General features: G+C 30.6%; 1 protein-coding gene across 4 annotated transcripts; it reads left to right on the top strand.

Annotated features, from left to right (window-relative positions):
• The first annotated feature begins 8,014 nt into the window (after positions 1-8,014).
• On the top strand, positions 8,015-14,293 carry LOC120079333 (cytochrome C oxidase assembly factor). 4 transcript variants are annotated; one of them, XR_016530933.1, is made up of 4 exons: positions 8,015-8,423; positions 8,642-8,746; positions 9,950-10,074; positions 13,960-14,293. XR_016530933.1 is itself a non-coding variant. In XM_039033494.2 (3 exons), the coding sequence occupies exons 1-3, from the start codon at positions 8,355-8,357 to the stop codon at positions 9,989-9,991; spliced, it is 216 nt and encodes a 71-aa protein (XP_038889422.1). In that variant the 5' UTR covers positions 8,015-8,354; the 3' UTR covers positions 9,992-10,365. The 4 variants fall into 4 exon arrangements, 1 of the variants encoding a protein (XP_038889422.1); XR_005482215.2 differs by lacking the exon at positions 13,960-14,293 and adding an exon at positions 10,859-11,219; XR_005482213.2 differs by lacking the exon at positions 13,960-14,293 and adding an exon at positions 10,286-10,365.
• Positions 14,294-15,959: the final 1,666 nt, after the last annotated feature.

The raw sequence follows: 15,959 nt of genomic DNA, 5'->3' as shown, positions 1-15,959 counted from the left end.
TGTATATATTAAAACCAACTGAAGCAAAGGTCATTCTAAATATAGAGATGTTTAAAACGACTGAGGCTCAAAACAAAATAAAAAAATGAAAAATTTCTCCTAACGCCTATCTTTGGTACCTTAGACTTGGTCACATTAATCTCAACAGGATTAAGAGATTGGTAAAAAACAGTCATCTAAGTCAGTTAGAAGATAGCTTTTTTTACCTCCATATGAATCATGTCTTGAGGGAAAAATGACAAAAGGATCTTTTTCTTACCAATGTCTCCATGCCAAAGAGCCTCTCGAACTTATACATTCAGACCTATGTGGTCCGATGAGTGTAAAAGCACGATGAGGCTATCAGTATTTTATCAGTTTTATGATGATTACTCGAGATATGGCTACGTTTACTTAATCAGTCACAAGTCTGAAACTCTTGAAAAGTTCAAAGAATTTAAGACTGAGACAGAAAAATTGTTAAGTAAAAGAATTAAAACACTTCGATCTAATCGAGGTGGTGAGTATATGGACTTACAATTCCAAAACTATCTGGTAGATCATGGAATTCAATCTCAGCTCACAGCACCTGGAACACCACAACAAAACAGTGTTGTAGAAAGGAGAAATCAAACCATGTTAGACGTGTTCCGATCAATGATGAGTTATGCTCAGTTACCTCAATCCATTTGGGGGTGTGCAGTGCAGACTGCAGTATATATTCTAAATGTTGTTCCTTCAAAAAGTGTTTCAGAAACACCGTATGAATTATGGAAATGATGCAAAACTAGTTTATGTCATTTCCGTATCTAGGATTGTCCAGTGCATGTGTTGGTATAAAATCCTAAGAAACTGGAAATACATTCGAAATTATGCCTCTTTGTAGGATACCCTAAAGAAACGAAAGGAGGATTGTTTTATGATCCCCAAGAAGACAAAGTATTTGTATCGACAAATGCTATATTCTTGGAAGAAGATCATATGAAAAATAACCTACCTCGTAGTAAACTAATATTGCAAGAAATGACCAAAGATGCTACAGAAAAATCAACAAGAGTTGTTGATCAGGCTAGTCTCAATAACTGTTGTCGTCCCGTCACGTCTATCTCAAGAGTTGAGTATGCCTCGACGTAGTTGGGGGGAGGGTGTTATTCAACAACCTGAACGCTATATGAGTTTAACAGAAACTCAAAATATCATACATGATGATGGATTAGAGGATCCATTAACCTTTAAAAAGGCAATGGAAGATGTTGATAGGGAACAGTTGATAAAAGCCATAGACGTTGAAATGGAGTCTATATACTTCAACTCTTTCTAGGAACTTGTAGATCAACCACATGGGGTTAAACTTATAGGTTGCAAATGGATCTACAAGAGAAAACGAGACCAAACTGGCAAGGTGCAAACCTATAAAGCTAGACTCGTGGCAAAAGGTTTTACCTAAAGAGAAGGGGTTGATTATGAAGAAATATTTTCTCCTATTGTCATGATAAAATAGATTAGAATACTTCTATCCATTGTCACATATTATAACTATGAAATATGACAAATGGATGCCAAGACAACTTTTCTAAATGGCCATCTTGATGAAAGTATTTTTATGTCTCAACAAGAAGGGTTCATCGAACAAGGACGGGAACAGAAAATCTAGAAGCTTAAACGATCCATTTATGGGTTAAAACAAGCTTCAAGATCTTGGAACATAAGATTTGATACTCTGATCAAATCTTATGGCTTAGAACAGAATGTTGACAAATCATGTGTTTACAGGAAAATAGTCAACAAGACTGTAGCATTCTTAGTTCTTTATGTTGATGATATCTTGCTCATTGGGAATGAGGCAAGCTTCCTTGTTGACGTAAAGAGATGGTTAGCAACAAAATTTCAAATGAAAGATATGGGTGATGCTCAATACGTTCTAGGAATACACATCTTTCGGAATCGAAAGAATATAACCCTAGCACTATCTCAGGCATCTTATATTGACAAAATATTGTCAAGATATAATATGCAAAATTCAAAAAAAGGTATGTTACCTTTTAGACATGGAATTCATTTGTCAAAGGAACAGTGTCCTAAGACACCTGAAGATATTGAGGAAATGACAAGAATTCCATATGCATCTGCAGTTGGAAGTGTTATGTACGCAATGTTATGTACACATCCTGACATATGTTTTGCAGTTGGAATCATCAATAGGTTCCAATCCAATCCAGGACATAGTCATTGGATTGCTGTCAAAAACATCCTCAAGTATCTAAGAAGAACGAGGGACTATATTGTTGTGTATGGACCTAAGGATTTGATCCTTACCGGATCTGATTCTGATTTCCAGACTGATATGGATTCAAGGAAATCTACTTCAGGTTCAATTTTCACTCTCAATGGAGGAGTTATAGTTTGAAGAAGCATTAAGCAAAGTTGTATCGGTGACTCCACAATGGAAGAAGAATACGTGGCCACATGTGAAGCCGCTAAAGAAGCAGTATGGCTACACATATTCTTGGTTGACTTGGAAATAGTTCCAGATATGCACCTACCTATCACACTGTATTATGACAATAGTGGTACTATTGCCAACTCGAAAGAACCATGGAGTCACAAGCGTGGAAAACATATTAAGAGAAAGTATTATCTCATCAGAGAGATAGTACATCAAGAAGATGTGATCATCACAAAGATAGCCTCTGAAGACAACCTTGCTGATCCATTTACGAAGGCCCTCTCGACTAAAGTGTTCGAGGGCCACATGGTTGGACTAGGACTCCGAGCAGCGTAATCTAGGGCAAGTGGGAGAATATTTATGGTATTATAGATGCCCTAGTTTATTGTATTTTCTCTTTATATTTAATTGTATTTTTCTTTATATTTCTCAACATTATATTGTATATATTTATTCTCATCGGAGTTTTAGTCCAAGTGGGAGATTGTTGGGAATGTCCTAGAATTTACAGTTCGTAAATTTTGTGTTAAATATTCTATTTATCAATAGAATATTATTGAGTATCTTATTCAATAAAGTTGTTGATTTTGCATTCTATCATGAAAATCCAATAAACATATCCATGGCTATAGAATGAATACTTTAACTTTACGTGGTGACATAAACAGGATCAAGTTAATAGTATATAGCCTAAATGGTTTATAAATATATGGATGAAATTGGGTATCTCATCATGGTAACACTATTGGATGCAGCCTATTTTGTATAGGTAATACAAATAATGTTATCCATAGAACATTCATGTAGAGACATGTGAGTGGGGGCATCCTATGTAATGAGTTTGCATATAAACTGGCCACGAAATAGTCACTTTTCTTTATAACGACCGTTTACTGTTAAAACTGGCTATTTTATACTTAAGTAACCTACGATAACTCGATCTTAATCCTGAGCTAGCTATGAACTCCTATTTATTCGGGATTATCCTTTGATCTGTATGGGTGAGAGTAGTTCAATAGCACTACTCAATAAGCCTTCTATTTTGGGGATAAGACCGGATGGATAGTTGGGGATATAGCCTTACAAGATGAAATTCACTCCTACCCATTTTAGGGTTAGTAGATAGGTTGTTCTCTTAAGTGTTGATTCCAGGTCTTTAACAATCGGGGCCCTGCCTTCTCATGATATAGTAGGACATGATTCATGAGTAGTATTATGAATCAAATTGTTCATTAGAGGGTCAGTGGAAATTTAAGGAACAAGATGTATTTACATGGGTAAAACGGTAATTTTGACCGAGCTGTAATTACAAACAACCTGTGAAAGATCGACTTACTGATTATAATTTATATGGACAAAAATATATCTATAGTGAGAAGAGTGCAACTATCGACCTATAGTGGTGTGTCTTGATAGTTAACAAATAGTAATTAATTCGATTAAAGAGTTTTAACGAATTAATTACAAATCATTGGAGCTCATAATCTGTAGGTCCATTAGGTCCCTCTACTAGCTCCTAAATTGGAATAACAAATTGAATATTGATGTATAAAATTAGGGTCATGAATTTGAAATATTCAAATTCAGTTTTAGGGTTTTCAATTGATTGTATATGATAAATTAAAAACGTTTAATCGAAATTAAACGAAATTAGAAAATCAATTAATATTTAAATTATGATTTAAATATGATTTATTGGTCAAATTGATATTTTATTAATTTAATATTTATGTATTAAATTAATATTTTTTTATTAAAAAGTTTAATTAAAAAATTAATTAATTTAAATTAATTTTATAAAACTAATTTAAATTACAAAAATAAAATGATTTTTAAAAAATTTTACGTTAATGGGTTTTTCCATTTATGGGAAAAACCCACTAACATAGTTGATGGATTATCACCAAATTCTAAATTGTTGAATCAGCAATGGAATACATATATTATATATATTTAAAAACCTAATTAGTGTGGGGTCATCGACGGAGACGAGGCGGGGATACCCTCCCCTCCCCGGTTCGAGGACTCTAAAGGGGTCCTCGATTTGACCCCATCTCGATCAAACTAGGGATTCCCCGCCCCGATCAGGCAAGGCTCCACAAGGACCCGACCACACGGAAAATTTTGCTAACTCTAAATGAACGATTCATTTGTGGTCCAACCACCAAATCAGGTCCTTCTCGAGCCAATTAGAGGTTGAAGCCTCTTGTTCAAGACTTAGAGTCAACACTTAAAAGAACAACCTATCTACTAACCCTAGAAACAGGTAGGAGTGAGTTCCATCTTGCAAAACTATGTCCCCAGCTATCTACCCAGTCTTACCCCTAAAATGGGAGGCATATTGAGTTAGCAATTTTGGAGCCACTCTCACCTATGCAGACTAAAGGATAATTTCAAATAAACATGAGTTCATAGTTAGCTTAGGATTAAGATCGAGTTACCTAGGTCATCGAGTTGAAATAGTCAGACTTATCAGTAAACAACGCTATAAAGTAAAAGTGACTATTTCGTGGTTTGGTCTTATGCAAACTCATTACATAGGACGCCCCCAGTCGCATGTCTCCACATGAACGATTCAGGATCACATCGTTTGTATCAATACAAAGTGGGTTACATCTGATAGTGTCCCCAAGTTAAGGTACCCAACCTTATCCCTATACTATAGACCATATTTGCTATATACTCAAACTTGATCTACTTTTATGTCTCCACATAAAGTTCAAGTATTCATGCTATAGCCAATGGTTCTTAGTTTATTGGATTTAGGCTTTGAAGGTACAATTCACATATTCAATAACAACTTTTATTGAATAAACCTCAATAACAACTTTATTGTCAAATAGAATACGTTTAATATTTATAAACCACGATTTTTAAGACATACAACCCAACACCCATGGGGACCCATTCCTCATTTTCTCTATTAATCCTTGAGAGGATTCCTTTGTTAATATATAATAAGGGCTAAATTAGGGTTGGGTTTTGGCTCACAAAGTGCCCTATTTTTGGCAACCCCTCCCTCGTCCCCGTGAAATGTTGGACATTTTTAGTTTGAAAGTTGGAAAGTTGTTGTGGGATATTGTGAGATGTTTGCGAGATAAAAAAACAGAAAGTAGCTAAAAACTTGCTAAACATGTGTATAAGACCACCCTCAATCACTTAAAGCAAGTATAAAATAGATTTGGGATCATACATTTAAGTTTGGAAGTTACACCAAGAGAAAAAGAAAATTAACCTAACTCAACTTAACATCAACATAAGAATAAGAGTAGAGGGACAAAAAAAAATTATAACAATAAAAAGAAATCATAAAAGCTTACCACAGAGAGATTGAAGTTGAGAGAATGTTGAAGTTGCTAACAATCTTAGGGTGTGCGTGTGAGGGAAGAGCTCAAGGGAAGAGAAGTTAGAGAGAAGTTAGAGAGAAATGAAAGAAAAGATGAGAGAAGAAGAGGAAGTCAGAAAATTTGAGGAAAAAGAGAATAAAAAGTTGGATTCTCTCAATTTAAGGTAATATGGACATTTCACAACTTATTTGTCCCATATGTCTAAAGGGAAATAGTAAAAAATAGCATCTTTAACTTTTCATCTTACAAAACTAGCACTCTTTTTTAAAATTCGTCCAAATAGTTTTTCTTGGTAGGTCGAGATTGACGACCGAGATTTAGTTTTAAAAAAATAATTTTTTCTTACTTATCAATTGTTTTTACCCTTTTAGGCCGGTACATCTTGGTAGATTAAAGACGGAGATTCTAATAATTTTTCTAAATATTATATAATATACCTAAATCTTATACCAAATCTTATATATTTTCAAATTCAATTATCTTTACCAAATATTATATCAATATCTTAAATAGTTTTTAAATCTTTAATCCAATTTCTAATTTTCAAATCAATTTATCAATTATTCCAAATGATTTTTTTTATATGAATCTCAGGTGATTGGTTTTTATTTTTAAATTTAGAAAATATTAAATTTTTTGGAAAAAATTATGTAAGTTATGGAAAATATATAAAATTTTGATATTAATCTTGGGCAGATTAATACCGACATTTTATATATTTTCACATTTTACCTAATATTTTTTGCAAAGTTTAATCTACTCCAAAATTTTAGAATCAAAATGAAATCATCCATATGAAACAATCTAATTGATAAACTCATTTGGAAATTTAAAAATTCTTATAATTGTGGAATTGAATTTGGCCAAAAATTAGTAAGAATTGAATATTATATTTGGTAAAGATAAATGAATTTAGATAAAATTTGAAAATATATAAGTTTTGGTATAGAATTTAGGTAAATCACATAATATTTGGAAAAAAAAAAATGAGTAGAATCTCGTTATTAAATTTGTCTAGATGTATTTGAGAAAGGCTAAAAAGCCAAAACAATTTATAAGTTATAAAAGATTGTTTTTCGATTCGGTGATCGATCTCGCTCGAGATGTACCAAAAAAAATTATTTAAACGAGTTAAAAAAATAGTTTTGTTAGATGAAAGCTTTAAAGTCCATTTCCCGATAATTTCCCTATGTCTAAATTCTTAAGGGGCCATTTGGTTTAAGGTTTTCTAGATGTCTGTAAATAAATTATGTTGGGAATAACTGGGAATAAGATATTTGAGAATAGGATAAATGGGAATCAAAGATGACAGTATTTGGTTGATGAAAATGCTATCATAAAATTGTGTTTGTATTTAATTTATGAAATTAAGCATGAAAATTAATTAACTATGAATCAATAATAATTTTAATTATAAATATTTGAAGATTGAATAATTTATAATTAAAATTAATCAGTTAATGAATTTAATGAACGTCATACTAATTATAATCTAACACTTAATCATTTTTATTATTAACTAAGTTCGATATTAGCAATTTTACTTTTAATTAAATAACATAAGAAAATATATTTTAATGGACAATATATTATATAAAATGTGAAGAAAATGAGATGAAAATATAATATATAAATAAATAATATTAAAAAGTGTTTTATAAATATGATACGTTAATAATGAATGGAGTAATAAAAATTAATCACAATAAATAATTAATTTCTTATAAATAATCGATGATGATTATATGTTCATAATAAATTATCAAATTAAAATTAATCTCCATAAATTACTTTATTATTAAAAAAAATAAAGTAATAAATTATTTTTATTGAATGAAGTTGAGTACTAACTAAATTTAACTAATCCTAGTTTACTAATTAAATATATTTAAGATATTATTAGTTAATAAATTAATAATTTAGATAAAAATTAATTCCATTCATTAAATAAATTTTTATTATAAAATTAAATTAAGTAAATATTTTAATAAATTATTATTGATTTATTAAAATAAATATTTATATTATTTTTATTAAATTAATATTAATTAATTAGTTAGTTAACTATATTCAAAGTGAAATTATTTTTAAAATAAAAAATAGATAGATAGAAGAAAAGAGAAATTCACGTTTTTTAAGAAAATAAAAATCCTTACATGTAGAAAATGAGGATATCTGAGAATAACTTATTTTCCATTGGAAATAACTATAATTATGGAACAAACATGTAATTAGATATTTGTGCCAATTTCCACGTAAAAAATCCGGCAATCAAATGCCCTAACAGCCTAAAATGTGTCCTCTTTTTTCTTTTTTCGGCAATTCCCCCGCCCCTGTTTCTTCCCTTTCGTCAAACGACAGGCTAGCTTTAATCGAACACCTCCGTGACCGATTCTGGTCATCTTCTTCCCAGTTCCGGAAAAGCAAATTCCAAGTGATTACCATAAAACATCCTCATCCCACCGGAATAAAGCCATCCTCATTTCCTTTCGCCCTAAAACAAACTTCGTTGTGATTCTTCAACCCGAGATTCATTCAAGACATAACAGGAATCTTTGAGAAGGCTAAAATTAAGGGGAAGGATGTCCAAATCTTGCAAAGGCTTAGCGATGGAACTGGTCAAGTGTCTCAGCGAATCTGATTGTGTAAAGGTCTTATATAGTCATGTTCTCATTGTTTATTATTGTCTTTATGTATCAGTACTTGGATGGTTTTGTTGTTAAGTTGGCATCTTTCTTCTGAACGTATTGTATTTATTAAGTATTGTATTTGAACACTCCATGATGAAGTGAAGGATATAAACAAGGACGGATAGAGTTGTTGCTTTAATTCAACATGGTTCTCAGTCTTTTGTTGTTTGCAATTTCAGGTTCAGAATCGAACTTACAGGGAATGTGCTGGAGAGAAGAGTCCTTGCATACCTAGCGAGTGTGTGGGATTAAGGGAAACATATTTCAATTGTAAAAGAGGCCAGGCAAGTTTTCACTAACTCCTTCTCCAGCCGAGCAGTCAATTCATTCTTTGTTTGATTACATCTCAATTGTGCCACTGGTGCTTCGAAGTATTCTAAATAACACTTCATCATCGAACAACACGGAAACTTGTAGTTTAAAATTCTATGTGGCATTATATGGATTGCAAAGATGATCTTTAGATAATTTTTCATTTCTTTATATTCTAATCTCAGTGGAAAGTAGAGAACAATATTAACAATCAAATTAGAAAATGAGAGAAGATACGTCTCTGAGGTTTACTATGGTGAGCCTAACCAAAAGTCTGTAGATGAATTATGAAATGAGAATTGAAGAAGTTGGAATGTGCTGACTAGAAGGAACTCGACAGCACTTGAATTTAGCGAACTTAATGACCTCCTGGATTTCCTAGAAAATGAGTGGATTGGAGCGGCATGGGTATATGAGAGATTATGCAGTTTCCCTTTTTAGGTTCAATATTTCTATCATGACCAAATGGATGCTATAGCGGTCTAGAAAGTGAAAGAAGCTCTACAAGGAAGTGTGAATAGGAAAATATCCCAAAAAAGTTGGCCAGCTTGTTCTCGTGGACTCAACTTCTGAAAGATGAAGGCTCGTTGTCCTTCAATGATTTTGTTATAAAACTTTTGTTCCCCTCAGCGTGCCTTTATGTTTGGAAGAAAGTGAAGGAACGGACTATCTTTTTTCGTTCTTTGCACTTGAGTAGGTTTCAGATTTTCAGTTTTTCTCACCTCGTACTTTGGAAGAGAATATATTTCATCTTGTTTATGGATATCACTAAAGGGGCAAAACAAACAAACTTTAGGGTAGAGTCTCTGGTTAGAAAGAAAAAATAGAGTTAAGATTGGTTAAATTTTGCTGTTTTTACTAGGTTTTGACATTCTGTAGATAATGCCTCCAATACCTGCACTTTGGGTCCAATTCATATATCTGGAAGCAGTGTGTTTGTAAACTGCATTAGGGACTGAGACTGAGTGGGTGGCTTTATTTGGTATATCCTTAACGAAAATTTTTATGATTGTATCATATTAATGAAAAGTGATTCCTGTTTCCAAAAGAAAAACAATTGAAAATCTGTGCCAGTCTATTTTAAATTTGTTTTTTCTGAAGTCGTCGATCTTTGTTAGATGGTATAAAATTGATGTAATGCATCTCACAACAATCAGTGCACCTCAAAATTCCAGGTTGACATGAGGGCGAGGATTCGAGGGAACAAAGGTTATTGAATGAGGGGTGGAGCTGAGCAATTCCATGAAAAGAAGTTTGAAACTTCGAATTTGAATGCCTGGAAATTTGTCTGCAATGACCTGTAAAATTCTTGCTCTTCTGCATATATTCAGTAACTTTCGGCTTTCGATCCTTTTCTTCCCTGAAGAGTTTTTCCATTAATCTGCTTAAAGAAACCAGTGGCCAAATATTTAGTCCTGAGTTCATAGTTAATCTTCTTTGTTTTTGGGGTTGGGTAATTGTGTTTTCTTATGTTTTGGGATTCTTACATTAACTTTACCATGGGTGTTCAGTGTTATAGGTTTTTTACCATTATACAAGTACATACGCTACTAGAAGAAGGAAGGTATACTTTCACTTGATTGTTCAGTAACTTGTAATCTTCTCAAGTTCTCATGTCTACCTTCTTATAGGAAGATGCTTGCGTTGGTATCCAATTCGAGCATGGCTTAACCGAGTTTTCTTGTAGGTATAAGAAAGTTTATGTTGTCTTTTTAGGCTATGTTCATGTTTAAGTTGGTCTGGCTACTGAAGGTTCTGCTTGAAATGATTTTCTAAGGACATTGGGAATATGCTTCATACACTTCAGAATGAAGGTTTTTTCTTCCTTAATAAGGTCAATATATCAAATAGTTTCTTATGGGTCATTTTCCTTTTGGTTTTAAACTTTTAATGCTTTTTCCCCATTTAGGTATTAAAACTTCTTCAGTTTCTTCTAACATTTTTTTCCCATTAGTTTTTTTTTTTTTTTTTTTTTTTAATCTTTGATATATTTAAGTGCATCGTCGATGTCAGTTTGGTTCTCACTTACGAACTAAGTCTTGGGGGGTGAGTAGGTATTTATCGTCTCTTCCTTTCTCTCTTAGGGACTGTTTTGGGTGCTAAGATAATATAGGATGTAGGGAGCTTTGATGTTTGGAGAATTCTGATCGAGTATGAACGATTGAGTATGTTCAAGCACTGAGATGATATATGATACACAGAATGAAAATGACTGTGAGATACGAAAGACGTTCTGAAAATGGGCTCACAAACAATTAAAATCGTTGAGATAAGATAATGGCTTCCAAACACTGAGATGATATAAGATGTGGGGATATACCATCTCATGTTGGGTTCCGAAACAACCCCTACATTTTCTTATCTTAATTTTTTTATTGAATTATTCGGGTTAGATTGTGTGATAGGATTACATTAATTTATGTGTGTAAGGTGTTACTTCCATTACTTATATTGTTCTTGCTTTCAAAGTTCTTAATTAGTCGCTAATTCTAATTTGGATCGGTTGAAATTGAAAAATTGGTAGACAAATTTATTCATTCCTCTTCAATGTTGTGCTAGTGGGAAAAAAAAAAGTTAATGAATCAATTAGCATTTATAATTACTCAAACTAAAATAAAGAGTGTATATACATGTATAAATATGATAATAAAATAATATGCTAGTATTTCATTAATTTTTTTTAACAGAGTTTGTATTGAATTATCTATGGAGATTTTCAAAAATAGAAAAATAAGGGAAACTATTTATACAAAATAGTAAAATTTTAATCTTCTACTAATAGAAGGCTATTAATGATAGAATATGATAGACGTTTATCAATGTTGATAGAAACGGATAGAAATCTATCAATTGTTTAACAATATTTTTTTTTGTTATTTTTGTAAATAGTTCTATATTTTTTGAATGTGAGAAAATTTTCCAATTATCTACTTGGTTTTTTTAATATATTAATACTGATAATCTTATAAGTTAACAAACTAATTAAATACTATCTAAAAAGATTCAAGAACTATTTTTTATATTCCAATTCTTAAGATTGAAGTGATCAAGTGAATGTGAGTTAAAAGTGAAATTAAAAGGAAATAATAAAGCTTAGAACACAAGAATTAATATAAAAAAAAATTGCAAATTAGAGAAAAAATCACGAACTATAAGCAATCATTATGTAATAATACAATCACACAAAATAATCATTTTCCTGAATTCTTTCAAAGCTTTTATATCATTCCAATTCTTTTAATCTCTTTTATAAGAAATTCATGATAAATAAAAGCACTATCATTTTTTTTTCTTTTTTGAAAATCATGATAAATAAATCATAAAAAAACAATCAATTTAATGAGCTTAAAGTTTTCCTTTTTCTAAAAGATAAGAAATCAGTTTAGATTTTAGAAAATAGGTTAAAAAACATTCTTTATCCTCAAACTTTCATGAAACTAATAATTTAGTACTTAAACTTTCGTTTGTAACGGTTTAGTTCTTATATTTTCAAATTTGTACAATTTAGCCCTTGAACTTTAGTATGTAACAATTTAGTTATTGTACTTTCGACATTGTAACAATTTAGTCCTTAACGTTAAAAAAAAATATCAAAATTAAATGTCAATTTTTAATACGTCATCACTTTATGATGTAAACTTTGTATTTTATAAAAATATTAAGTTTCTAATTAGTTGAATAGTTTATTTATACATGAAATCTCATTAAATCTTAACATTAATTTCTACCATAAGACTAAATCGTTATAAATTTTAAAATTTAAGAACTAGATTGTTACATAGGAAAGTTTATGGGCTAAATTTTTACAAAACAGAAAGTATATGAATTAAATGGTTACAAAATAAAGTTTAGGAATATATGATTACTTATATGAAAATTGAGATTAAAAGTGAGTTTAAATTTTGAACAACGGCTAAACTGAAAGTGATATCTAATTGGATTTAATTTTGAAAAATGAAAATCGATCGTTGTATTTGTATATGGGGCCTATAATTGTTATTTATAGTTGCAATCATTTCGCTCACTTTTATTAAAATAGAAACAAACACATGTGATGCACATGAATTGCTTTTATTTATTGAAATTATATATTAAATGTTTTCCTTTTGAATGAGAAATGATTGTTTCCAACAAACAAAAGCATTAAAAAAAATTGAAAAATATAAAGAAAAAGAATCTCAAAAAGTATAATTTTCAGAAAGAGAGACAAAAACTACAAAATAATTGACAGATCAGATGCTCGTCAGGTTTTTTTTCTCGTCCTCTTAATGCTCATGTAAAGTACAGAAACTCATTAGACTCAAATATTTGCATAGTTCAACAGTGATTAGGCTACCTTTCTAAAGTTAGATGTTCAAATTTCCTGCTCCATTTGTTGTTATAAATTACCACTTTTCCATTTTTAAGTTGAAAAATATTCGAAATGAGGTTAAAATCTTGACCTCTTACATGGGGATTGGGATTCCGAGTTGGTTATTATAGTAAGTGATTATTATAATATGTGAATTATAATAATTTATTAGTTATAATAGTTTGTGTTTGAGATGCGGATTATTTTAATATGCATATGAAATAGCAAATTGTGTAACAAGAAGAGAAAAAATGAGTAAAAAATAGTAAATATTGTAGTAAAAAAATGTTTTGAAATGGTATTTATTGTACTTAATTGTTGATTATAAGTAATTGCAAACACACCACCATTATATTTAGGACTGATCAGATAAATGGCAAAATTTAAGGTTTCATTTGGAAAAATAGCAAAATATTTTTTAAATTGTGAAAATAGAAAAATCAAATTAAATAATAATGTGAAATTGTCACAACTACACTCACTTAAAATAAAAGACCCAATGTTCACATGTTGAAGCTACAGAGTTTCTAAACCGTTAAAAAAACAACAAATACACTATAACTAAAACAATTAGCACGATAAATGATGTAGTCTACCAAACCTCAAATCTACACCTACTTGATATGATTGCTACACAAACCAAGGAACGTTTCTACAATCCTTTCAGCATGCTTTGTTCCTCACTCACATGCATTTTAGGAAAATTCTCAGGAGGCATGCTTAACTTTGGAATTCTTATGATTGAGTCACCAAAAAGAAAGGTGTACCTTGTTGATATAAGTAGTAACTTTCAATTCTTTTAAGCATTTCTTAACCATATTTTCATGTTCTTAGGATCTCTCTCGTTCGGATGTGATACCGGTTCATTCATGTACCCTCCTGAACTCGGGTCGTTACATGCCCACCAGCTTTCGCTTGGTTAGTCTTCGGACCACATCTTATGGGAGAGGTTCCGCTCTGATACCATCTTAGCATTCCTCGACCAATTCATCTTACCTATGTCTTGTAAAGAGTTCTCATACTATTGCTTTATCCTCCATCTAGTAATCCTTAATAGAATTTATAGTCTCTTCTTCACCTCTTTCTTATCTTATAAAGAAACTTTAAAGTAATATGTTCCATACATTGTTTCCACCATTAAAGGTAAGAAATAAGTGTTGAACAGAAATCTTTAGATATGATATATATATATATATATATGTGTGTGTGTGTGTGTGTGTGTGTGTTTTTTTTCATAAATAGTTAAAGATTTACCAACAAATTATTTTAAAATAATATTTTATTTCGAATCTTTAGACAAACTGAATAAATCTTTGATATAAAAATATATTTCCGTACTTTTTAGGATTCCAAAACAGAAACGGGACGCTAGTTGTTTGTCGTCGTTTTTTAACTAATAAATTTTAAAATAATCAAACCTTTAAATTCATTCGAAGAATGATTAAATTATAGAAAAAGAGAAAATTGAAGGAAGAACAAGAATCAGTGAAAAAAGATCGAGGGTTGTTGGAATAATTGGTGGAAAAAAAACAAGCAAACAAAGAACCAATAATTATCAACCGTGACGATGAGGTAACTCATTATTCAAATACACTGTATTTCGACAAAGCTTGGAAATCAATTATGTCAGTATTACAATCAGACTATTGGATGGAATGATCTATTTTGGATAACTCACTATTCAAATTCATTGTATTTCTAGAAGTACCAGATGATATGGTATCAACAACTAAACATACATCATTCTGGGAGAAGTTCGATAAAAATGACATCAACAACAAAACATTCTTATCTTTAATAATCCAAATAAGATTCGAATTGTTGGGAACCATCCCAGTGCAATGTCAAACGAGATATAGAGAGATTGAAAGACAAAAGAAGCTTACCTTGAATATAATCAACAAATTGTTGGAAGCACAAATTTGATGGAATATAAGCTTCAACAACACGATAATCATGATAATGTGAATTTTCATCCCATCTATTTTCGAAAAGAATCCTTACTCGTTGTAGAGTCATAGCAAAAACAGAAAGATTGAAATAGTGACTGCTTGCTTGTCTGTAAAAAAGAGACTTTTTTTGAGATACTAATAAAACAAAGTGTATATCAAAAATTTTAAGATGATATAATAATATAATAAGTGATAAAATGTGATAAAAAATGAAAAATAAGAAAATTTGTATAAAATAATGATAAATAAGAAAATTTGTACAAAAAATGAAAAATATGATAATTTGTATAAAATAATGAATAAAATCTAGTCAGAATTAAATATACTAATAAAAATTTAAAATAATAAAAATTTGATAAGATAATGTAAAATTTGAAGATATAGTATAAAATAAAATCAAAATGGAGATATACAAATTGATTCATTCTTAATAAATTTGAAAAATAGTTATATCAACTGATATTAAACTACCCATTTGAATTTCAAATGGACCAAAAAATGCACCACCTTTCTCTCTTTAATATGTTTGGTTGGAATCTCATAACCGACCCTTCCCATTTACACTGTATTTCATGTATTCAATAATGCTGACAATACTAAGGGCAAATTCGGTATTATAAAAGTGGGTGTCACGTGCGTGGCATATGTTTTGCCAAAATTCTTATTATTTTCGATTTTTTTTTACATAAATCCAAAGGACCACTGAATTTTGCCATTTTCTCCAATTTAGAGCCCTTGAAGTGAGCTATAATAGTCTACTCCATTAAGTTCGAGTTGGTGGCCCAAATACCTGTTTATTCTTTAATGCTTACAAGTTGAATTATGATCTGGTGCTAACAATTTTTTCCTTTAAATTTTAGCAACATCAGAAATTTTAGACTA

The sequence above is a fragment of the Benincasa hispida genome, chromosome 7 (genome assembly GCF_027475165.1).
Source record: "Benincasa hispida cultivar pf3 chromosome 7, pf3_genome.v1.1, whole genome shotgun sequence".
Lineage (NCBI taxonomy): Eukaryota > Viridiplantae > Streptophyta > Magnoliopsida > Cucurbitales > Cucurbitaceae > Benincasa > Benincasa hispida.
This window is presented reverse-complemented; position numbering and strand designations above follow the sequence as displayed.